Below are 26672 nucleotides of genomic sequence, written 5' to 3' on the forward strand. Positions count from 1 at the left end.
TCTGAATAAAGTTTTCAGCCAAAAAGATTTTTTTTTTCACAAGAATTTTCTAAATAAAGTTATGGCCTTAGTTTAATTTTAGCTGAAGTACTTATACCATTAGTTTGCTAATTACAAGTTGACAAAGCAGTACTTGTTTAAAACAAATACGCCTTTACTAGGCAAGTCACAAAGGGGTGTACGCCTGACTGGGTTTTATAGCAAACTAAAAGATAGTGCTGATTGAAAAGTACTAGTTTTCTAAATTACAGCATTATATTTTATATGACAACAGCATTTTAACTATTACTAGGAATAAGCATGAACTCTGACTTCATTATGTTCAGAGGAAGAAATCCAGCCATATAGACAGCTTCCAGAAAGCTGCTCTGAACAGTGACAGGCATGATTATGGCCTGAATCTTTCATGTTTACCTCTAGACACAGTGCTTTAGCGCTATGATGTGTCTCACTACAGCTGCCAGAGATTTATCTTCTGGTCATTGTACTCTGGAAACGTTTAAGACGAGAGCTTTTTCACAATTTGTGCCTTCACACTTTGAAGGACTGTACAATCTAGTGTCAGCTAAATGCATTAAACTACATGTAAACTCACCAACCTTGTTCCTCTGTTTTTATTGGGTTTAAATGGTTTCGAGGAGAAAAATACTGAAGGCAACAGGATGATAATAGCCTCAAACACAGCCCCTTCATCTCTTCTCACCACTGCAATAGCCAAGACAAAACAGGAAATTCAGAGCACCTGGACAGAAGCTGAGAGGACCCAAATATTCATCAGCCTCCCTGCACACACCTCTGAGGCATGACCAGCTGCACTGGCCAAACAGCACTAACATACACCACCTGGAACCTCAGCATGATGCCAGTTAACCACTAGACCTTGACAGTGGAGCCAGCAGCTAGGCCCCGGGTGGGTCTGTTGCCCAGAAGGGCAGAACATACACCGTAGCTACTAGTGTCTCCTACCTGCACCTTCTCACTTTAGCTCAGAAACAGGAAAAAGGGTTTCTCCTCTTCAAGGTTATGGTAGCTGACATAGTAAGGTCTGGGATGCCTAGTTCAACCAGTTGCTTCCTATAAGATAAAAACATCTCTTTTTCTCTAGAGCACACTAACAGCCTATTTTTGCCCACAGCTTGTGGTCCCACTGCACAAATCTTACCCCTTTTTTAAAGTAATTCTTCTGGTTTGCTAAGTGTGACATCACGTTTCCCTTGTGATGAGGGAAAGCTTCCCCTTTACTCTAGATCCACAGTACTTTGTTACATGTTTTCAGGTACTTTGAAGGCAGAAAGTGCCTTTTGCTCTCCTACAAGTGACAGAATACATCTGCTGAGCAGCACTGCACGTCCCCTTATGTCCAGTCTCAAGCACTCGTTACTATATTCTGTATCACAGACAAACTTTTTCCCGGCATCGGAAGTAGTCACACCATCTATGTTAAGCACTTCACCATGTTTCTTCGATCACATTTAAGTAAGGAGTCCAAAAAAGTTCTGACTCATGAGCAGGAGACCGATACGGCTATCGGCACCACTTCTGGCTGTGCAATCCAGCTCTCCCTTCTGCCCCGCCTGTGCAGTGACTGAATTTTCATAAGACACAGATGGTTTATTTCTCCAGCCTATGTTCCAGTCAATGGAAAGAAGTAGGTTTCTGCAGACGAGCCTGAAATAGCCTAACATATCCCTCTCCCTCCCTGATCATGAGGGATAACAAGTTGTGTATTTGCAAAGCTTGAAGCAAAGTTTAGAACATTGATACAATTTTATAACTGTACGCGGCTCTCAAGTAGATCTTGATTGCTGCAACTAGCTTAAAAAACCCACTACCCACATAATATATGCTTCATGATGGACAGCAGAATTTTTGCAACTTGTATATACATACAAAGCAACATAAATACAGCCTAAAATTGCTAAATTTCAGCCAGTGACCCTGATGTGAGGGGAGAGGAGAGATTAGCAATGATTTATTTCAAACTGACACCTCACTCTCAAATACCTCTATCTGAGGCCCTAAACTTAGAAGTCCAAAGACTGCTTGGGCTTCTAGCAGAGTTTCCCAGATCCCTTTTATTCCTTCAGGCTTCTTCTGCTTTCCTGTGCTACTCTAGACATCGCATCCTTCTCACTTTCTGCATGGCACCTTCTCAAAAAATCTAGTTTCTTTAAGGGGCAGGCTAAGGATGACAGCCAACAGTTCAGGCTTGTATTTTATGTTTGTCTTTTTTAAGTAAGAAAAATGGGAAAAGCCATCAAATCTTTAGACTCGCTACCCTAGTATTTATGGCACTGAAGTGCCATATTATTTTCCCACCAGAACATTTTAGGTCTTTAAATAACATAGGGAGAAGAAAGAGATATACAAACTCCAACATTTTTCAGTAAATTATAGTTTTAATGTTGACATGGGGAACCTGTGCAATGTTTCCCAGCAAGCAAGCAAGCAGGCTACCTGAAAAACAAGTAAATTCCTCCAGTTACTGTCCTATTTTGAGGTCTCCCATATTCAATAAACAAGACATTTGGTCAACACAAACTGATGATTTATAGAACTAAGCAAGACAAGGAAAATGCAGACAAAATTATTATCAACACAGTATATGGTATATGCATACTCTTCTGATACGGATTTTTTTTCTGGGTTACCAGTATAGGAAAATAGTTGCATCAGCAGCTCATAGAACTGAAATATAAATCTTGCTGTTAAGCATATCTGGGAAGGAAATCAATAGTCAAGCCTCCTGTGGCTAGACAATGCATGTCACATGGCAGCTCTCTGTTTCATCCAGAAATAGGGTACTGAAGACATCATTAAAAAAGGTAGGGTGGTATTTGCAGGCTCTATCACAATCAGGATTAAAGTTCACCTCCAGGATCTGAGGCTGCATAATTCTTTTCCCTGTAAAGCAGAACACAAACATTGCCTTTTAATATAAGCTCTACAGAGATCCTGAATCACTACCTGTCTTTAAACCAGACATTATAGAAAATGACTGGAAAAAGCTATCTTTTATGACCCAAGCTGGCAGGATGCTTTTATTTCAGTGGGTTTGGGGTTTTTTTTTGGAGGGACAGAGGTCTGTACTATCATCATTATCCAGAGGATGATTATCCAACAGTCTGCAATCACTGTGCTAATCCAATGCTTCATTTAGAATGAGAACTTGCAGCAATTTAATAGGATCTCCCTGATACAGCTGTCTTGCTTGAGAGTCTGAAACATCTTCCAGAAAACTCTGCTTCTCCTTTCATGTTTCGGTACAAACCTTCTGTTCTTAAAGCTCTTAGGTATCTACCTTTCTAGTTCTAGCAGTCCCGTTCCTTTATGCTCCAGCCACTCCCACCTGCCACTTCACCTCACTCCTAGAAGGAAGTCAGGAAGTTTAATTTTCTCTTAAAACTTCATCAGTACAGTTCAGAATCAAATACATTCTGTGTAAAGAGAAACAAAGGATTTTATTTCCTACCTGATGTTGAGAACGTAAGTGAGGGTACAAGCTTCTGATGCATAGGCATCATCTCTGCTCTGCACAGAAGCAGCTAAACCATTTGTCCACAGGCTGCCTACAGCATTGCAGCCATGACTTTCACATCCACACCCACATCTTCAAAAGGCTAGGGACCTATGCAGTTCAGCCGGGGCTGTAATGTGAGGTTGGTCCCTTCACTACAGTAGTTTTGCTTGAGCTAGTAATAACAGTGAGTTGCTTTGCTTCTCCCATTCAAGACAACTCTGGGACAGCTGAAAGAGCATTCAACATGGACGTATTCATGTCCCCTTGCTCCACCTGATCTGAACAGGAAAGGTTCAATTGTGCACCTCCTGTTGCTCAAGCATCTCACCCCATGAAAATGATTCAATATTTACAGAATCAGCCACTGCAGAACTGGGCTAGGAGCACCCACCCAACATACAGCATCTAATCACTTCTCCAGCAAACCTGGGCACAAGCAGTGAATCTTTCCTGTGTCCCGGGGACCACAATGTCACAAGACAAGAGTACACTGAGTTATGTTTAATACTCCCCCAGCAGTCTTTTTTGTGTTGGTGCCTCTGCTGCTTTTCTACCTAGAAGAGACATGTGTCTAGGTTGTGCATGCTTACAGAACATTTTTGAGCCTCCTGGTGAGATAATAAAGAATTCATTCTGTTTGGCAAATTTTGCTACCAGTCCTCCACAAACTGGCTGGAAGAAAGGCTCCAAGTAGTCATTAGCCATGCTGCTAGTCACATGAAGCAGCTTCACATACATGTTCTTGCAGACTTGGCAACAACTGAGTGACGGTCCTGAGGACATCAATAGCACTGAAATGGTGCATGTGGTCCCTTCCCTGCTTTAATATGTAACTGTGCATTAAGGCACTGGACCAAGCCCAGAAGCCACACATAGTAAGATGACTCTAAGGTTTTCATAAAGAGACAGGTATTTCAGACATTCTCTCACTATAAATTGGAACAAAACCTTGCTGCTGTCAGAGTGACTAGATTAGTGTACAGTTGGTTTTTTGTGTGTGTGGTTTTTGTTTGGGTTTTTTTGTTTGTTTGTTGGGTTTTTGTTTTTTTAAGAGAATGGCAGTAGCAGGGGCACAAGGGAAGCAAGGACTCAGCCAAGCACAGTTAACAGCTCCCCCATCGTTACTGTTAACCAGCATGGCAGATCCTAATCCCACAGATCAGGAACTCCAGATATGCTTTGATGTCAGTGGGAGGCATAGAGCGTGCAGCTCACACTGCTTGAAAAACAGTAAGAGTTCAGACAGAAGAAATAAATTTCTGAAAAGGTCCACAAATACGGAGAATTCAACATACAAAGGATTTAGCTCCTCACCATCTCTGCTGGTATCCCATTTCAGCATCAAGTCAATGGCATATATCGCTCTTGATGATGGATAATCACAGATGCCAAGAGGTGCAGGTTTAGCTGAAGCGACTTGGAACAATTCAGCAAATGCCTTAAAAATAGTTGCCTAATAACAGAAAAAGGTCTCTGAATGAGAAGTGGGGTTCCATAAAAACAATAAACATGTTTTTAATCACTTATTTCATACAGCTTTTTAAAGGGTTTGTATAAATTACACTAGCCAACAGATGAAAATCTGCACAGTATTAGCTTCAAAATGTGCATTTAGACATAATGACAACACAATGAAAGCACTGAGCACCAGGCACTATCCATGGACTTTTCTGGGGAGTAAAACAGTGCTACGGAAATCCTGAAAATAGGGTATATAATATAAGAGTTAACAAATTTCTCAGGCATTATTGCACTCATGTAGAGAGGAAAAAGAAAACCCAGGAGAGTTCTGTGAACACCAGCAGTACAGCTGTGAAGTTCTGACTTTTTCCTGCCTATTAAGTTGTATTCTAGCTTCATTTTGTTTTGTTCTGCAATGAAAAATCTTGTACCCACTTACACTCCTCTAAAAAGGGTCGTGGGGACATGGACATTTTAAGTACATACTACACCGGTATTTTGAGGAACAACCATATAACCAATGTGAAAGTGAAGTAAAACTGAAAGAACATACAGATGTGAATTTTAGCATTGAGTTTATACTGCAGTGAACCATTCCTTCTGCAAATGAAAAGACAGTGTAATACTTCCTATTCTGCACGCAGTACTACTTTGGGTAACCTACAAAACCTACAATATGTATTCTGACGTCTCTCTTTTCACTCCTTGTAGTCTCTTCCAGACTACTTTAAAATTAACGCTGCAAAACCTGTCATACTCTGCCACTGATGGCATATGAGGTTCTAATTAAAACTGATGTAAATTCATGTATGGAAATCAACCCACAGTTCGATAATTTATTCACTTTTGAAAGCATATGCACATATCAATCCTCAGCTACGGTTCATTCTGCATCTTCTAGCTCCTGATAAATATAGAAGAATGCAACAATTCAGTTTTGTGCACGTTTTGTGCATCTCTTCACAATTCAGCTTTTTCTTTCAAGCATGAATTACAGGCAAAAAAATCAATAAGGCGGCCCTCATCTGCCTTCCTCCGTGTTTTATGGAACTATAGTATTTGGAGCTTCCTCTTCACAGATAAAAGATGGCCCAGTATTAGGGAACCATCTGTTTTCTTGTGAAAAGTCATTAATGCAATGACCAGAGACAGTGCTCTGGCCAGCTCGCTAACACAGAAAAGCTGGGGCAGCAGCTGGCAATTCTGCACTGCAGTCTCAAAGGCAAGATTTTATTTAACAAGGAGGGGTTCTAACTTACTAGCTCAGAGATGATATATTGGTGGAGGAGAGATCTTTGAGGAAAAAAAGAGAAGACCAACCTAACTTGTTTTCTTTTAAATATGTTCCAGAATACAAATGCAGCCTCTGCACCATCCAATTTGGCAGTGTAACCTTCAAGCACAGTACCCCTGGAGCAGGGGCAGTGCGTATTTCTATCAGCCACTTGGGCACAGCCAGGCACATCCTTATCTTATGAGTAAACTTCAGTGCGCTGCACAGGAAGCAAACATGAATGTGTATGGGGAGACCTTCAGACCTACAGCTCTACTTAAAATAGATAAATCAAAACCTGTGATGCCATTTCATTGAAATTACTGTAATTCCCTGTTCATGTTCATTCCCTACTTGTCCTGACAGCTCCTTATCTTGTAAAGCCTTTTGGAACAAAGGAAGCCAGAGCCTGAATACTTCAATGGTTCAACTTTTCAGGATCAGAGTTAATATTCTACTGAAGAGTAGTGAAGGCTTTGAAAACAACATTTCCACAGTCACGTGAGCAACATCTGTAGTGATTAGCACACTATATTCTGGACTTCCCTGCCTTTTTGCATGAAATATTAAGTCTTCACAACCATGGGCTTAGATTGCTGGCAACCTTCTGCAAAAAAGATAAAACCTACAAGAAAAAAGATCCTGTTCCCAGGATCCTGAGGGTAGTCAGGGCTGGCTCTATTACTAGTCTAATATAACGAATTGTCATCGTGTAAGCACGAAATAAAATTCTCAAATGCTAACAACAAAATGTGAGGGGGAATTTTGCTAAGTTAATAAATGCTTCTAAAATAAAGGTTAACATTTGTTGTCCTTTGTGGAACTGATACACATGAAGCATGTCTTAGGAGAAAAAAACCCCACACTTTTGGGAAAGCTAGTTTGCTGAGTGAAAAAAGATCCATGAACGTTTACATGAGAAAGAAGAATTGCTGACTTACTTGTACTGTTGTCCAAGGATATTCAGGATATTGTTTTTCAAACAGAGGAATAAATTCTTCACAGTGTACCTAAAACAGTTTAGCAACATCAAAGACTGTTTTGGTTGGGAATGAATGAGCAGTCAGGTAACAAGAGAATGGAACATCAAATACTTTTTGCCATTCATACAAACCCAGGTAGAGAACTAACAAATTAGACAGTTCCTGAACACCTTCCTTGTTGCAGTATTTGTTGCTACAAAATATTACACCAACGTCTTTGACAACGATTAGCTGCCATTTTAATAACTCTTCTACTGATTCACAGATGATTAGGGGGGAGGAGGAGGAAGAGGCTAGGAAAATAATTGCTTAGGACTTAGGGTACTTTCAACACACTGTTTCTTTAAGTGGACATGAAATAGGTTATTTGGCAACAGTCACAAAGGAGACATTGGAAGATTTTCTATCAACGGAAAGGCGAGGGAATGTTTTGGACTGTTTGCTTACTTGTTTTAATGTTACACCGGGGGCATAATTCATGACTGTGAAATGCTTCTCATAGTCATCCAAGTCATCAAGCGAAAACGCCCTAGGGAATAAAACAATTCCTTAGTTTCCAAGGTATCAGATTTAATTCTAAGCCCCTCCACATTAATGAGAACGTAATTACCGATTTGAAAAGCGCAGCCAGAATACATCATAGATATACAGCTTGAGTGGCTTTATGGACCGCAGCAATACAACATAACGGATGTCAAATTTAACCATCCCCACATCTTCTCGGTGAAACAAAACTGGATTCTCAATATATTTGCACACTACCTGCAACAAAGCAAACATGCTCACAGTAAATATAATTCAACTGAAATGAAACCAAAGTATCACTCTTTGTGATCTCAATGATTTAAGGTATCCTTGTATGGATTTCAGTTTTTCTTTAGAAATGTGCACTGATACACAATGTTGTTATGCAAATAGGTACCTGTTACCAAACTCTTTGACATCCGGGTGGGGAAAGTGGGAGGCCAGAATGTACTCATTTTTAAAAATAACAAAATTATTTTTATTTATAATTTCAGTGACCTTCTTGTTTTGAACTAGAAATGTGAAGCAATTCTTTGTGCACTTCTGCATTCCAGAAAATAGATGCAGTCCACACAGCAACAGAAATAAAGCTGAAGTGACACTGACATATGACCGATATTGCAGACTCCCTGTAAAAAGCTCCATGATTCATCTATTGTTGGCAAACATGGTACTTTGTGCCACTGAGCAGAGCTGAGGATCAGCAATAACGATCAACCAGGGGACAGAAGCAATAATCTTCCAAAATTTATGACCAATGTTAACTATAGCTAGTGTGTGTTCATCTGCCAGTCTGGGGATCAGCATTAAACCAGCACCACACTGCAGTATTCATTACTGTCAAGGCAAGTTTTATTTTTTAAATAAAAAAACACCAGACTCTTTGAGTTAATCACTGCAACAAATGGAGCTGAACAATCTGAATCGCAATCAATTCTGAATTGATTGAAACTGTATGCTTATGGCCAGCATATGAATTTTGAAGAAAATAAATTTCCTTCTTTGTATTTTAGACCTCCTTCTACAAAGCAGTTTTTTCAGCTCTCGCCTTTAAATCACATTCAAAACCATGCTGTCTAACCTTTGGGCTGCTTTCCCTATGCCTGATGATGTTGTTAAGGCTCTTGGTGATGTGGGTATCCAGGCTTCTGGCCAAGTTCCATGGTTTGCATATCCAGTGATTGTCTTCTCCTCTGAGAGAGAGAGAGGGAGGGAGGGAGGGAGGGAGGGAGGGAGGGAGGGAGGGAGAGGGAGAGAGAGAAGCCAACGCCTGTAAGTATCAACCCCATTCATCTGTCTGAACATCCACTTGATCCAATCTATGTACTCCCCTGTATAAATACTTCATAGAGCTGTGGGCTACAGTGCAAGAACCAAGGACTTTTGACTATTGCTGGGAGCAGTAGGCCTTAGACATAAAGGAGAGAAAAGGCAGCGGTAGCTTTCACTGATCTTTTCAGTTAGGGCCTAGCATCCTCTCACTGTTTATTTCCTTCTTCTACATCTGACTGCTTCAAAAGGGGAAAACACCACAGCTACAGGACAGAACAGGTCATGGTGCGAAATCATCTGCCAGGAGTCCGAGAACATTCTGGCAGGGTATCATGCAATTTTCTAAGTTGATTCCCTAACAATACCCCCAAATCATTCACATTAAATGACACCATAACTTGTCTCTTTGGGAAGAAATCACACAATATCTCAACAGTTCATATCGCAAGAAAATGAAAGCACACCACCACCTTCTTGCTTTCTAGTAACTAGTCACCACAAGGGGCAAAATTCTTTGAAATATCTTTGAGGAAAATAGGCAACATGCTAGTCTTTCAATGCATCTTTCTGAGTAAGGGCAGGGTAAGAAGACTTGATGTCCTCTCTTCCTCAATCTATTAAAGCATCCTGAGAAACTTCTTGAGCTTCATGATAAACGGCATAAACTGAGCTGCAGTTAGTGGTGTTAACTTAAAAGGGAATGTTTTGTTTGTTTGAAACTTCCTTTCCCCTCCTTCCCATTCCCTATATACACACTGCATTCATGGTCAATCCTTGGTATTAAAAAGGAATTAAAAAACCAAACAGTTAGGGATACATGAAAGGAGTGCTCTCTCCTGGTTATGCCAGTCAATAACAGACTATACAGAGCAAAGAATGGCCGAATGGAATGCCTGGCAGGTGGCCCCATAAGCAAGCATCACCAAAGCAGCCACCTTTCAACCACAAGACTCCATGCCAGGCATAGGAAGTTATTCCACTAGCAATACCTAATGCTCTCTTTCCAAAAGAAAATCTTAGTTTCCATCCACTCCAAGGCAGATGCAGCAGCAGTAGGAGTGTGGATTTAAAACCCAAAAGCTCCACAACTGCTTTAGGCTAACACTAAAACTGAATTTTACTTTCACAACCTTAGAGAACCAAAGCACTTTAAACATTCTCCACTCTGGCTTAAGTGCAAGAACAACTGCTACTGGTCCCCCGGAAAAAAAACCCAAAATTTGTTGCAAACCCATCTTGATTCTTTGCATATCTGTTAATCATAAGAGGTAAGATCTTGACTAGACAAAAAGCAAGAGCTTCAAATCCATATTCAAATCATGGCAAAGTTTCTGTGTTTCAAAATGCACTCCTTAACTACTCTTTCATTAAAGAAAATACCTAAAAAGTTCATACTTTCCAAGTGAAATTCACTTGAACATGAACGCAGCAAGAGCAAATCATGGTGGTGTAACAGCTGCAGCCCAAAATGCAGGCTATTGGTCTTTGAGGAAAGTGGTATCAAGAAAGCACAAAACATAAGGAAGCAGAAACACAAGCCACCTTCTGTCGCGTTGCTGAAAGTAGCTGATGAACTGAGGCAATTCTGTTTGGAGGTTAAAAGTACGAGGCAACCATCTTGGCCCATCTGGTCCTCCAGCTCGTCTAGAGATGGACGCCAGGCAGTCTTTGACAGTCAGGAGGTTTTCACATGGGAACTGATTCAGCATTACCTCAGGCCTTTCCTCACTTAGCTTCCTACAAAACAGAGTTTTTGTTGAGTGAAGGAGGAAGGTTGGGGAGGCCTTTGGGAACAGTCTTTATAGCAACAAAACAATTTATATTATCAGCGGAACAATTGCAACCTATAATCTTTGAAGTGTGAGAAGTTGTAGAGGATGTCTGCTTCTCCCTCGTTGTCTGTGAATACAAAACGGGGATGTGTCAGGTTGTTGAGGACTTGCTGAATATCTGTGAAAACCCTAGAAGAAGAAAAAGGCATATGAAGAAAAATGTCAGTTTGGTTTCTGAAACCAATCAACTCTTGCTTAAACACAAAAAAAGAGTTTTAAAAGCTTGATTTCCTACAAGAATTATGCTTTACCAATACACACTATCTGTGACAATCTCTTCTCAACCGACAAAAAGTTCTAAATTGAAAAGGGATAGATTTTTTTAAAAAAAAAGTGTTTTGAGACAGAAATCTTAAAGATAATTTAGCTCCTACAACTTTCACAAAAATAGCATTTCAGAAGACGGTGACAAGGCCCTGACAGTGAGGCACTAACATGAATTCAATATCCTACATGAAAGAGTCCCTGAGCAAGAGAAACCTTGTAAATGCCTCCGTTGCTGGAAGAGCCCTAAAAATCAACCTGCTGCCAATCCACAAGAAAGAAATTCACAGGAAATGTGGTCAGTTTAACTCAGAGGCTTCAGAAGACTATTTTAATTTGTTCAAAACTTTACACACACAGACATTTCCAAACAATCAAAACATATGAAAGTATGTACACTATGTGTGTGCAGGGAATACATGCAACTTCAGGGTTAATATAAATCCCTTCCCACTCCACAAAAAAACACACCAAAAAACCAATACAAATCTGATGCACATTACAGAACACTGACTGAGGCAAGACGTTGCATATCTTAGGATTTTACCCTAAATAAAACATCTCAAATAAAACCAGCTTGCGCTTCAGTAAGTGACTTGACTATCTGACATGCTAAAATAAGCAGATAGCAATATAGTGTAATTTCATTCTTTTACAGCTTAAGGTGAGGTCACTTAATTCACAATTCAGCATGATGACTCAGAAAGAGTGGCTGACATAGAAAAACAGTTCTCACAGTAAGTGAACATTTAAACAGACTAAGTAACCGCTATTTTTTTTAATGAGAAACCACTATGTTCTTTCTCCTCTCCAGACCTATTCTTAGCAGTTGTGAAACTTTCCTCTCCTCCTCTGCTACTAGCCAATTGGAAGATATACTCCCCTGAGAGAGACTTCTGTGGAACGGTGAACTGTAAAAACAGCCCACTCACAGGGGGAAATATATTCTTTAAAAAGAAAAGCATGTAAGACGTTTTGCATAGCTCCATGCGTGACATACTACGACAGTTATACTATTTATGCTGGAGCCTAAGACTAAGAGAGGTGACTTCACTGTAGATGAAGAGAGTCAGCCTGGCATCCCCATTGAAAGAAGTCACCAGTCTTTCCCCGCTGTTGCAACAGAGCAAAGTTAGCATCTTCACACAGCCCCACTGCATTTCTTTCTGCAACATGTGGCTTCTCAGCTTCTCCGTTTAAGTCTGCACACTAGGGGAAAAGTACAATGGCAAATTTGATACAGAACCCAGTACAAGTTCCACCAAACCATGTACAAGCTATCCAAGTATGCACTGGTTTGGAGCAACTTTTAGTTGTTGCTGAAGCAAAAGGGATTCTAAGTGGTGTTCTGAAGATAAAAGGTCTTATAATGCTGTAACAAAGTCTTGAAGCATCCAACATCCCCACACAAAACAACATATACAACACGAGAAATACTAGAATTTAAGTTGCTCATACAGTCCCAAATCAGTCCCTTACAAACACACTCTACAATACAAGTTATCATCCCACAAAGACACTGGTCCTGTGTAGCTGGATCCAAACCTACCTAACAGGCCTTAGTAGCAAGAAGATCATCAGATCTACACAACAGACCTATTCTGCTTGTTAGAACCACTCAATAAATGGGTGCAGCAATAGTTGATTTTTTTTTTCCTTCTCGTGATTAAGTCCTGTCAGCATGGTATGGAAATATTTTGCCAACATATTGTACAATTTTTTCTGGCAGAGCGCTGGAATGCTATCCCCCAGTTTCCACTCCAGACTGTGTGAGCAGTGTCTGGTTTCCAGCTCAGGAAAAAGGGTCAAAGTATAGTCAAGTATAGAGTTTGGTATGCTCATTCTGAAAACCTATGTGGTTGAATAAAACTTGTATAATGTTATGTATTTGGAGTAGAGCCATGGTTAGAGTTGCACTAAGGCTTTACAATCATTTGGTTAGTTATCTGGCAAAACAGCCCAGTTACAGTTGCTTTCTCCAGGACAGAAGTGAAACCTCAGTTCAAAATTAATGTTACGCTAGAGCTATGAAGAGTCACAGGTAGAACAGATCCTCCTAGAAACTATGCTAAGGCACATGGAAGATAAGGAGGTGACTGGTGACAGACAACATAGCTTCAGTAAGGGCAGATCATGCCTGACAAGTTTGGTGGCCTTCTACAATGGGGTTACTGCATTGGTGAATAAGGGAAGAGCGACTGACATCATCTACCTGGACTTGTGCAAAGCATTTGACACCGTCCCGCACGACAACCTTGTTTGTAAATTGGAGGCACATGGATTTGATGGATGGACCACTCAGTGGATAAGGAATCGGCTGGATGGTCACTCTCAAAGAGTTGCAGTCAACAGCTCAATGTCCAAGTGGAGACCAGTGACAAATGACATTCCTCAGGGCTCAGTATTGGAACTGGTGCTGTTTAACATCTTTGTCAGTGACATTGGACAGTGGGATTGAGTGAACCCTCAGAAAGTTTGCACGACACCAAGCTGTGTGGTGTGGCTGACATGCTGGAGGGAAGGGATGCCATCCAGATGGACCATGAGAGACTTAAGAGATGGGCCTGTACAAACCTCGTGAAGTTTAACAAGGCCAAGTGCAGGGTCCTGCACCTAGGCCGAGGCAACACTGGTATCAATACAGGCTGGAAGGAAAAAGAACTGAAAGCAGCCCTGAGGAGCTGGGGGTATTGCTGATGAGCAGCTCAACATGACCTGGCAATGTGCGCTTGCAGCCCAGAAAGCTAACCCTATCCTGGGCTGCATCCAAAGCAGCATGGCCAGCAGGTCAAGGGAGGTGATTCTGTCCCTCTACTCTGCTCTGGTGAGACCCCACCTGGAGTCCTGTGTCCAGCTCTGGAGCCCTCAGCACAGGAAAGACATGGACCTGTTGGAGCAGGTCCAGAGGAGGGCCACAAAAATGATCGGAGGGATGGAACACCTCTCCTATGAGGACAGGCTGGAGAGAGTTGGGGTTGTTCAGCCCGGAGAAGAGAAGGCTCTAGGGAAGACCTTACTGGAGCCTTTCAGTACTTAAAGGGGGCTTATAAGAAAGCTGGAGAGGGACTTTTTACAAGGGCATGTAGTGATAGGACAAAGGGGTAATGGTTTTAAACTTAAAAGAGGCTACATTTAGATTAGATATAAAGAACAAGTTCTTCACTATGAGGATGGTGAGGCACTGGAACAGGTTGCCCAGAGAAGTTGTGGATGCTCCATTCCTAGAAGTGTTCAAGGACAGGCTGGATGGGGATCTGAGCAACCTGGTCTAGTGGAAAGTGTCCCTGCCCATGGCAGGGGAGTTGGAACTAGATGACCTTTAAAGGTCCCTTCCAACCCAAACCAGTCTATGATTCTATAGGACTCCTTTGCATATGAACTACCAGAGACCTTGAACACACTTATAGGTAAAGGTTTTTACTGAAATTAGTGGAAGCAACTCAGTGTGGGATCTTTGCGAGTCAAAAGAATAAGGCTTCCTTTCCCCTCCATTTGCAGTTACAGCAAATACCTTTGAAACCTCTGGTTCATCAACACCTGATGATGGTTCTCACAATTCTTCCTCACTCAGTGAGGCTGAACTACAACCTAAGGTATTAAAATGGATTAATCAGTGCTCAAAGCCAAACAAAAACACAACCCCTGTGGCAAGCTCTGTTATTCCAGTCAGAAAGAGGCAATGGTATGAAAAATGCTGCTAGTAACAAAGGCCTAAGGTCAAGGCATTTAGCCTTACACAGCATGGAAGGACACCTAGAGAGCCTGTCAGCATCTGGTAACTCTAATAAAGCTTATCACACATTATGCCCTAGACATAATTTAATCAGTCAGAGCCCACCCCCTTTATTCCATGTTTCCAAATACATAATTTAGTAATAAACTCCCACTGCTGGCTGGGGACCAGCTACTTTTGTCAGCTGAAGAGCAGGGTGTTCTTTATACAAATTGGGGATTCAGCTGAGATGGGTCACCGCCTCTTGCAGATCCAAAAACACATTTCCCCCCAGTATTAATTCACTTAAATGCTCTACACCACACAGAAATGCAAGTAGTGACCTGCATTCAGTCACTCTGAACAGCAGGCTTAAAGAAAAATTCTGGTACTCTCTTCCCCCCCCGCCGCCAATTAAGTATTAAAAACAAAGAACCCCCTTCCTAAAAAACTAATACTTCTCTTCCAAAATTTCCCACTACAACACTGAGCTGCCTTTATAGACATGCAGAAGATAACGGTACGTTATAGAAGATACCACTATCAATGACCATTAGAGAGGCTTTTTTCTTCCAGCAGCTTACAGCTATACACAAGATTTCACAGAGGTGCTATCACATTAGCAATAAAGTCTGCTTTCTTAATCTTGAAGTCTTGCTAAGAAATCCATGTGCCAGAGCACTCTGGATTATGTATCCTAAGACTTGCTTATAGAACACAAAAATGCAGCACAGAAGAAACAGAAGAGCTCAATCTATCTTTGCTAAGTGCAGGAAGACCACTGAAATAAGCTGATGGAGGTTAAATTTAGAGGGAAAATAAAGCCATTACAGCTGTTCCAAGTTTTTAAGTTATTCCATCCATTCTATACGTAGTCCTCTTATCATAAAAGTCTTGGGACAGTCAAAGGCTTTGGATGGCACATGATTTAATTTCAAGAATGAAGATTTCATAAAAACACCAGATAAAATTAATGTATTTCACTGCCAACACGTATCACTGAGTTTACAGTCACATTCCCCTAGGTACTTTAGTATATCCGGTATTAATGCATACACTTGAAAAAAATCTGACCTCTGCACTGAAGAGCACAGACTATAAAGGGCAGGCACCTGACAACTACTGGGCAATTCTTTTGTTGTTATCTAAGGAGCACATAGGATCTTCTGTGGTATTCCCTTGGTTTTAGTTAAATAAGTTGGTACACATTCCAATGTCTACTCTGGTAATACACGTCCTCACATATATGTAAAAATACAGACAGATAGGAAACCAAGTCCTATTCTGGGTTTGATAGATGACAGAACCTCTACACTGCAATACTGTGGTATTAGCCAACCTATTTTGGACCTTTCATGCTGGTATCAAAGACACTGAAATACTGAAGCCAGCTAAGCATACTTCTTGAATTTTTTTTTTTCCCCCCTCTTGTCATACAGAAGTCCCAGTAGGGATGTGTATTGGGTTTGTGTGGCAAGGTCTTGGAAGCAGGGGGGGCTACAGGGGTGGCTTCTGTAAGAAGCTGCTAGAAGCCTCCCCAACGTCCAATAGTCCATACCAGCTGGCTCCAAGATGGACCACGGCTGAGCCCATCAATGACAGTGGTAGCACCTCTCTGATAACACATTTAAGAAGGGGAAAAAACCCCAAACACCTGACCAATTGCAGCTAGAGAGAGGAGTGAGAATGTGTGAAAGAAACAGCTCTGCAGACACCAAGGTTGGTGAAGGAGGGGGAGGAGGTGCTCCAGGCACCAGAGCAGAGATTCCCCTGCAGCCCACGGTGAAGACCATGGTGAGACAGGCAGTTCCCCGGCAGCCCATGGCGCTCCACGCTCGAGCAGGTAACCACCTGCAGCCCATAGAGGACCCCATGCCAGAGCAGGTAGATATGCCCAAAGGAGGCTGTGACCCCATTGGGAAGCCTGGGCTGGAGAAGGCTTCTGGCAGGACCTGTGGACCCGTGGAGAGAGGAGCCCACACTGGAACAGGTTTGCTGGCAGGACTTGTGACCCTGTGGGGGACCTACACTGGAGCAGTCTGTGAAGAACTGTAACCTGTGGGAAGGACCCACACTGGAGAAGTTCGTGGAGGACTGTCTCCCATGGGAGGGACCCCACACTGGAGCAGTGGAAGAGTGTGAGGAGTCCTCCACCTGAGGTGGAAGGATTGGCAGAGAATGTGCAATGAACTGATCACAGCCCCCATTCCCTGTCCCCTATGCCACTTGAGTGCAGGAGGTAGAGAACTCAAGAATAAAGTTAAACCCAGGAAGAAGGGAGAGGTCAGAGGAAGGTGTTTTAAGATTTGGTTTTATTTCTTATTACCCTACTGTGATTTGATTGGTAATAAATTTAACTAATTTCCCCACGTGAAGTCTGTTTTGCCCATGATGGTAATTGCTGAATGATTTCTCTTTGTCCTTATCTCGACCCACAAGCTTTTCGATATATTTTCTCCCCCCTGTACAGTTGAGGGGGTAGTGATAGAGCAGCTTGGTGGGCACTTGGTGTCCAGCCAGGGTCAACCCACCACAGAATGCTATAAAGTCTGGGATTAAAGAAGATAGTATTCAGAATAATTGTGCAAATAAGATAAAACATGCTAAGTGTCACTTAATTTACACACAGCATTTAGAGCTAAGAAGCAGTTATGAAAAATCAACTCCCAAAGCACACAGCTGACAAGACTGATCAAAACAAAGAGTTGTCGTCTCCTAACAGCTCTTTGGGCATCTTTAAAAAATGACTGATGTAGCTGAAGAGAAAAAGACAAAAAGAGATGATGAAGCCCAACACAAACTGGAAAGACTTTTCATATGCATTTTGCCTTTGAAACATTTAGTTGTTTTATCCACCTTTTTTTCAAGCCAGCAATCAGCACAGCTGGACAGAACAATCTCCCTAGGGCAGCAGTTATTATCAATGCTACAAGACCTACTTAAACCTTTAAGTTCGCTGTATCAAATTAGATGTACTTGCTCCCTGGCTTTTCAGGATTCAGGTTAAATGTTTATTTCACCTTCTCATTCTCTGTCTTAGCTCTACCTGGAAACAAGATGACTAAGAATTTGTCACACATTCTAAACTTCGCAACCTCATGCATTGAATTTCTTCCAAATCCCTTAAAACAGTGGCAACACACAAGGCAGAGCATATACATTAACAGGCTACACACATCCACCCAGCTTCACACGTTCCCATCTGCCTGTCCATGGTGACAGCCTTAAAACCTTCAATGCTTTGAAAGAGGCAAAGAGTACTGGAAGACTGCAACTCCCACTAGGTCATCTGGACCCTGAGATGCTACCCTGCTCCTGGAGGAACTTTAGTAGATAAAATTCAGAACACAAGGAGGACCTTCTGGTCTCCTGTGGAGGCCAGGTTGCTCTCCTTTCTCCTCTCCAGACAGGAACTGGATAAAAAAGAAGAGAGGAAAACCCTTAGGAGTAAATGGACAGGGTGTTAATCACATTCCTTAGAAGCAGAGCAGGAAGGATTTGGCATGTGTTTCCCCCCACCTTCCCTCCCTGCCTCCTTGATGTGAATGCCATTCACCTGAAATATGACATGCAAAATAAAGAGGTAGCAGTGAAAAATAAGTCTACATTTCCCAACATCCTCACTGTTTCATTCCTTCTCTATTAGAATGCATCTACCTTGGACTCCCTTATCTGAAATACAGGCAAGTACACGAGATGAAAAAATAGCTTTTGCTTATCCTCAGAGTCTTGTAACCAGACATTCCAACTGCATAATGAAATCTATCTCTGAGGAAGTTAACAAATGCCTCTCAACTCAAAGTGACTTTGATTTTCAGTAGTTGTTCTCAAGTAAAGTTGACCTATTGAGTAACAAATCTCCGCAACGCAAGAAGCAGGGGTGTGAGTATACCTAACAAATATATTTTAGCCTAACCTCCACCCTTAAGCAAAATGTTGCAAGCAAGAACCTGGATCCCAGTGTCAGACTACAAACACCCTGGAGTGCAACTCATAGCACATGCTATGTAATAGTATGTTTTTCTGGTATAAGACTAGTAATAAGGCAGTCTAGCCATCCAGGGCCACTGCTTTTGCTCACAAAAACCCCTTATCTTTGCAGTGTTCTTCCAGCTTTCTTCTGAAATAGCTTCACACTATACACTCCCTTTTTGTAGCAAGGCACATATCCAATTCAAAATATTCCACGTTTTGATAAGATTCCTGTTTGGCAATCTCACCTGAAGGCAAATAGTCTGTTACGTTCACAGAGCACACAGAGCATACATAGATGTATATGCTATAATACAGAAGAGAAGTCTTTAGTCTTTCTTACATACTTTAGTTATACTCCTTAGTGAAAAGTTACAACATTATGCAACTTCTGTTTCACCCAGAAGGTGGTACTTATGGAAAAAAAAAAAAAAATCTAAGTTAATTTTTAGAAATCCTGTAAGTGACAATCCATTTACTGTGAAAAATCCAACAAGAACAACTAGTAAGTCAGTATCTTATGCAAGTGGCTACGTATAAACACACCTTCAACTTGCCTCTGTCAAAGCTGAAAAGGTTCTTCAGCCTCAGCACACTGCAATTATTATACTTAATCTTGTCAAGAAAGGATTTTGTTTGCAGATACGTACTTGAAAACTTTGTCTTTGTCGTAAGCTGGTGGGTTTATTGCTATGGGCAGCTTTTCCTTGTTTTCTGCTAAAATAGCCTAAAAAACCAAACAAAAAACCCCCCAAACATAAAAAGTTAATACTAGGCAGAATAAACGAGCAGCCTTAGGTCAAACTCCACAATATTCGGCGGATATGAACAGCAGCTTAGATCAAACTGAATTTTAAAGTGTGCATAATCAGGTTTATAAAAGAAGTGATTAAAAACCAACATAATCTTTAAGAAGCTACAGGTAAAATATTCTGTATAACTGCATGTTCATCCTAGTGTTTTATTAGCAATAGCATGTTGAAGTTTAGCCTGCTGAAATTTTCTCAAATTGTAAACCTTCACAGATAATTTTCTGCAATTCCGTATTTCAAAACAAATATTTAAATACATGTATACAGGTGCATTTGTAGTCACAGCAAAAATCCACAGTCCATCTGCATGCCTCATCAATCTGTTGTCTTCAGTGCTAGTGAATTCCACCAAAGCTGCATTTTAAGAAACGTGTTATGTTGCGTAATATGCTGCGCAGAAAAAAAATCAGCAGAAGAGCAGAGGTGGAAGGGAACAGAAGTAAGAGGCTATCAGTAAAAAAAGAAAGAAGAAATAAGGCTTCAAGACCAGGGCTTATCAACACTGTTGAAGCACCCCAAGAAATTCTTGTTTCTCCTAAGCATTAAACAAAATATCAAATCACAGATGATCATATGCAGTAAAAGATAAGGTTACTGTATTTCCAACAAAACAGAAGATTGACCACTTAGCCATGATGTTTTATTACAAATAACTAAAAAAAATTGTAGGAGGCTGGAACCTAATTCTGCTCCTGTAAAAATGAGCAAAAGGCTTTTTTCAGTCTTCAGCAGTAAACATGCTTGAAAATCTCACTCCATCTTTTACAACACCTTTGACCGATAAAAGGAAATACACATTTGGATCATTGCTGATACCCTGCCAAAGGAAGCAGCTCACAGAAACTCTGGGATGGGAGAAGTGCATCTTGAGAAACCAAAGTAGCTGCTCTTCCGCAACAGCTCCCAAAGTTCCAGCTGCTGCAGGCTGTCCTCATAAGTTGCAATGGTGAAATGTCTGTCCAGCCATAGACATACCTCTTTACCTTTAAGGCTGTTACAGGAAATACAGTCATACAGAACTGGAAAGCATAAAAAAACCCACCATGTAATCAAAGATCTTAGGTTATCACCTTCTAAAATAGATTGGACAGTACAAATACAAAATAATTCCTGCAGTCACCTAAGAATAGGAAGTGAGCCTGTACTTTTGAAAGACTACAGTTCTCAGACCAGTACCAGCAGATTCATTACTGGCTTTTCTGCAACTCAAATGCAGGGAGCTGCTGCAAAACAGCAAAGAATCTCTTCCCGCAAGAGATACTTCTTGCATCCCAGACACTTCATTAGAAGCCACCTACCCTGACACTAGTTTCTACAGTCATTGCCCAATCATTACCCATAGTACCATTTAAGTTACAGCCTTTGTAGTCTGTGTTGGAGACCAGAATTTGGTAGCAGAAGAAAAACCAGGTAAAAGTTAAGCCACAACATTGCTGTAACAACTCTGCGATTCATTCAAATAGAATACTGAAGCCTTCAGGTTTATTTAAAGGAAAATTAGAATAAGAAATATAACAACGTTAGCTATAGTAAAAACCAACAGCACAGCCCATTTACCAACAAATGATTATTTGCACATAGCAGTAAAGCAGTTGCAGAAATTGTACAGTGATAGCAGCAAACAATTTTGAAACTTTATGACTTGCATAAACATTTTGAAACATTTTCACACCATTGTATTTCCCTGCAGAACTGCTGGCTCACATATTAATCCTGTAAAGAGATCTCTGAACTTGCCTGTACTTTTTTGCACATGTAGCTCTGCTTATGTGAAAATAGGGGAATTGGAAGTGTCAACAACAAGGTATCTCTTTCTAGCCATCTCACTTTTAAGGATGTGCTATGCCCTAAGTTATTCTTCACTGGTCTGTCACCAGAACATTCTAGAGTAAAAGAAAGCTGTGTTGGTTGGTTCTAGCATCAATATCTTGCTGTTACCGCTTCTGGATAGTTGAGTGGCAGAGACACAGTAAAGAAAAAAAGGATGTTTGCAAAGATGTTTTTAAGGTGGGGTGGTAAAGGAGGATACTGTTTTCCCATTTGCCACACACAGTTCTTTAACTTGACCTGATGATCCCAAAACAGAATTAACACACATGCAAAAAACTGCCTTCTGAGATCCAGGCACTTTTGCTGAGAGAACACCTGTAAGACATGAACTATGGGCTCATTGTTGTTCCTAACCTGTGGATGCAAAGTACATCTATCCCTCTTCCAAAAATGCAAAATCCCAACCAACTGATCCTAGGTTACAAGACAGCCTAGCTATTTTCAATGTTTATCTTTCTTTGACAGAAACTTAATTTCTGACTAGATATTGTTAATAACACACTGGATCCAGGATTTTCTGCCTATCCTCTATCGTAAGTTGGAGTAGAATATAGATTCCTCTTTAGAAGCTGCCCTTTGGATGCTGTTAGTGGCCAGTACAGTGTCCTCATAGCCATCAGGTTCCTTCATTTTTCTTAAAAAAGAACCTCATGTAGATCTGGTTCATGAAAAGGAGATTCCAAACAACAATAATTTCAAATCCTTAAAATATCACAAACCTTTAGCAGAAAGGAGAGCTCAAAACAAAAGAGTACATTGTAACAGTGCCATCAAACTAAGGACTTCTCAGCTCCAATATTTAATGATTCTAAACCACGACATTAAATCTATTGAAAAAATATAACCTACAATACTAAAATAAATCTTTCTGTAATTCACAACTGACTGTAAGTGCCAAAATAATAAATCTGATTGGTAAGCCTATTAGACAGTGTCTCAAATATCTAACTGGAAGGTGGGTACCTCATATGAAATACCTTGTAGCATGCATATAAAACAAGTTATACAGTACCAAAGCAACATATCAGAAGTAATTTGTGTTGCTTCAGTTTTTAAACAGTTAAATATCATGCGTAAGACATTTTTTGTCTCAACATGCTTTCTTTGAAATGATTTAGTTTTTCTTTTTTTAGTTAACAGCTATACTCTAAATCAATCTTTAAGTCTCAAAGGAAGCAAAATCAGAATTCCTGCAATGTTTTTACACACTACCTCTTCTTAAGAGATAAAATATGAGATTTGTTAAAGTTATACCTGGTAATGCTCATCTGATGGCTCTGGCGTAAAACAGTTGACATCCAACACTTCATTAGGCACCCATGGTAACAAAACACACTTCCTGATCAAGCGATCTGTTTCCCCATAAGCATAATCACGAGTCACTTCATCTGCAGCAAAACAAGGAGAACCTTCTAGGAACTGTCCTTCATTCTCCACTGAAAATCTTCCTCATGTCACATCACACCAATGACAGCTTAACAGTTAATAATACCACAGTTTTTTTTTATTTAAATGCAAAACTAGAGATAATTAAAGAACTACATTAAAAAGGGTATTATTTAAGATGCAAAAATTAGTCCAAAACAATCTGACTTATGTCAGTTTAGTCAGACAGCTTGGCACTTATCTCCTCTACATGACAGGAGCATAAGGTGGCCCCCAATGAGGATTACAGGAGCAAATGGCTGCCCTGGCATTTCCCAACTTCAAGTATTTGACTTTGTGACTCAAAGCTACAAACATATGGACTTTTAAGGAATTTTTTTTTAAACTCTCAGATGACTGAACCAGTAGTTTCACTAAGACAATGATGCAAGATTTAAGTTCTCTGCCAATAAAACATTAACAACATTTTTTGATGGATGAAGGCCTTTATCTCACATTAATTATGATGCTAGAAATATTGGACAGAGAACTTTTAAATTCGATTGCACTGCAAATATGGAGTCTTTTTGGTCTTGAAATATTTATTCTGCTGTGAAGTGCTCAGTGATTTGTAAGAATATGGTGCATCTTCTGTTGCAGGCATAAATAAAAAAAAAAACAACAACCCACACTTTACAGACACACACTTACCACCAGTTTCAAGGTCTCTCAAAGGCCAGAGAACAGTATAAGCAATTTGTTGAGGCATATAAAACAGAGGTGCTGTTGCAAAGCTAGGCTGATCTGAATGCTGAATGCGTGATCCAAATTCATCCATAATGTACCAGACAGGAACCTTCTCCTCGGCAGTCTGTACAATCAAAGAGAGTGAGACATCCTGCACATATCAACTGCTAGAAAAGCACTGCAAGACAGAAGGCACTTGCAGCACCCCCTACACCATTTCTCTGTTTCCTACTCTAGCCAAAAATGCGAAGAGATGCAAAGTACAGAGTAACACTCCCATCCCTGCAACTCTGAGGCTAAGGCAGCCTAGCATCCAGCTGCTGCTGAGAACAGCCTGTTCCCATCTCAGCTGCAGAGTCCCATCCTCTTTCTTATGCTAGACCTCTTGCTTACCAGACCTACTTCCCCTCTACCAAACGAGCCAGTTCAGGGAACTAAATCAGCAGAAGGCTGTTTGGTTTTCCTGGTAGGGTTAGTTTGCCTGCAGTTCATATCAGAACCAGTTCACTACAAGGACAAGTTGGAAGTTTACAGCTTAAGAGTGAATGAGAGCAGAACTGCCCCCTGCAACAGCAGCTGTCTGTAAGAGTGTTGAGGCTGCATCATCAAACCATGTTTGATGGTGCAACAATTGTCATTATAAAATCCTGAATGAATAAATGGATACATAAACTTTATTATAAAATCCTAAATGAATAAACTTTAAATTGCTTGGTAGCACTACTGTTGCCCTTTTACAGATGCAGAAATGGATGCACAGAGATTTGACTCAATATATTTAAGCAGTCCCATATCAGAAAGGGAAGGAGAAGACAAATTCAGCTACAGGTTGAATTAATTGTCTTCCAGGAAAGCACTTTTCAAGTGGTAACACAAATAATTCCACCTGACTCACAAGCTATTCCATGATAACAAGATAGGAAACAAAGGGTAGAAAGATTGAGAGATACTGTTCAGATCTTCCTTTTATTTAAAGAAAAAAAACACCCAAGGAAAAAAGAAAGCAGTCACAACTAATCCCTTTCTCAGGGATTTTTCAGGCCTGATACTACTGTGAGCTAAGCTGATACCTTAAATGATAAAGGTGAGCACTCCAGGGAACAACCTCAAGCCCCTGTGCAGGTAGGGATGCGAGCTGCTCATGCTTACACTGTTCTATGTAGATTGCCCATTCTATATAGAGCTTCGCCCGAAGAATTTGCTTTTCTCCTCTTTAATCCAAAATACTCACAATAGCCTAGGAGGTATGTTGCGGCCCCTACACAAGAGTTTTTAACTGACCCCGAGGGTTGTATTCCCTCAGAAATACCATGTATGTACTTGAGGGTGTTTGAGGGCTCAACACCTGCTGGTACAGTGCTGAGGGACTACGTAGGGACCAAACCTGGTGTGGTCTTATCCACACTACCTAAAAGTAGCAGCCCTTGGAGTAAGCTGTACCCAGAAACATTTAGGCTCCCCTCTTGAAGCTAGCTAGTTCTCACCTGAGGGTGAGCTAACATTTACACAGTACAAACAATCATCTGCCAAATACAAACCAGGAAGCTCAGTTATTTGACAGTGTAGCTACATCCCTGGTATGTAAAGCACTGTACAGGTGAGGAAAACTGCAAGCATAGCCAAAACACACACTTGTACGTGAGACAGTTGATTCATGACAGATTCATGCCTTCACTATGAGAAAGTTTGAGTAGAAAAAGCCCACATAACATACCAGCAGATCTCCCCCTTCTAGCCCCCTTTCTTTTGCAGCAAACTCTTCCCCTCTCTAGAAAACCATCCTCAAAGTTCTCATGGGAAAGCTGGTAGCAAGCCACTGTGCATTTTAGCCCTACATGGCATTTGCCCTCCTTCCAAGTAGAAGTTTATTCTGAAATGCCCATAAAGGACCTTTTTTATATTGAAAACATATCTTTGTTAATAGCCATATATTGAAATGTCTTCACTCAGGATTGCCAGAACTTTTTAGCATCCTAATGAGGCTTTAGAGACTTACCCCTTGAGAAAGCTGGTAGGTCTGATTGTACTTCCACATTTCCTGCAACACTTGCTCAATACTGCCCTCATCTGGGATCTCTCCGTGGAAGTCGATTCCCATGAGATTTGTCATTCTGTGCAGTAAACCAGGCACGTGAAGCAGCTGTTGGCGGGCGTGTTCAACACGGTAGGTCCAGGCGTGGTCGATGAGGAAAATGCTTAAAGAGAATTTTGGTAACATTACAACGGTACATTTTTACACATATATAGCAAAATGTCCTGTGAATAAGAGCTACATTTCTTTGTAGATGATTTGGTAACAAAGTCTTCTCTTGCCCCGCAAAGTCACTCCCAGAGTACCTGTTGTGACATTACAGGTTAGGAACAACTTTCCAGCAGTACCTTGCACTCTAGTTTTGTTCTAGAAAGCTTATTGTGCATTAGTTAGTATTTCAATGAAAATGAAGAGGAAACACAGAACAGGGCACTCAGTCTGTAAGCCCAGTTCCTTTTAAAGGTGGGGAACACAAGAGTTTCTTCCCTTTTGATCATTATTAACTCCACTGCATCAACCTGATATTCCTTCCTGAAGAAGGAAAACAATACATTATTTTGCAAAAGGATTCGAGAATCTTGATAGCTGTGACATTTACCATCATCTGTAAAACTAGGTGGAGAGATCTGATCAAAAGCTTGTACCATTTGCTATTAAAAAAAAGGATTGTTTTAACCTTTTTTTTCCCAATTGTTTTTAACAAAATGCATTATTTTAAAAGAATTACCAATCTAAACCAAAACAAAATCATACACAACTGGCACAGCTTCCCTTGACAAGTTTAACCTTTGTTTAGGCTGCATGATTTTTAAAAAAAGGACATAGTTATTCAAACAGAAGGGTTCTGCACATTTTGGTTATGTCCTCTTACTGAAACAAGTCAGAGAAGAATCTGAATTCTATTTGCTAGAAAACCACACCAACAAACAAACAAACCAACCCAACATCCCCCCAAACAAAACCACCCCACCACCCATATTTCAGAAATTTAAAAAACATGTCAGCTGTCACGTACACCAAGTAACCTTGAACAATTACTGTATCTCAGATTCCACATACAGAAGAAATCTCA

The 26672-nt window shown here is 40.7% G+C and overlaps 1 protein-coding gene across 1 annotated transcript in view; it reads right to left on the minus strand.

Moving 5' to 3' along the window:
* Window positions 1-2752: 2752 nt before the first annotated feature.
* TTLL12 (tubulin tyrosine ligase like 12) overlaps window positions 2753-26672 on the minus strand; it is a gene marked incomplete at both ends in the record, with an annotated part of 31924 nt that continues 8004 nt past the window's right edge. The window contains 12 exons of the mRNA XM_082002211.1: window positions 2753-2904; window positions 4835-4973; window positions 7196-7264; window positions 7685-7766; window positions 7848-7999; window positions 8844-8955; window positions 10577-10771; window positions 10879-10995; window positions 19465-19541; window positions 22711-22844; window positions 23533-23692; window positions 25565-25763. Of these exons, the coding sequence (XP_081858337.1) occupies window positions 2753-2904; window positions 4835-4973; window positions 7196-7264; window positions 7685-7766; window positions 7848-7999; window positions 8844-8955; window positions 10577-10771; window positions 10879-10995; window positions 19465-19541; window positions 22711-22844; window positions 23533-23692; window positions 25565-25763 (1588 nt within the window). The remainder of the gene's footprint in view (window positions 2905-4834; window positions 4974-7195; window positions 7265-7684; window positions 7767-7847; window positions 8000-8843; window positions 8956-10576; window positions 10772-10878; window positions 10996-19464; window positions 19542-22710; window positions 22845-23532; window positions 23693-25564; window positions 25764-26672) is intronic.

This window comes from Phaethon aethereus (genome assembly GCF_964289735.1).
Source record: "Phaethon aethereus genome assembly, chromosome: 1".
Taxonomy (NCBI): domain Eukaryota; kingdom Metazoa; phylum Chordata; class Aves; order Phaethontiformes; family Phaethontidae; genus Phaethon; species Phaethon aethereus.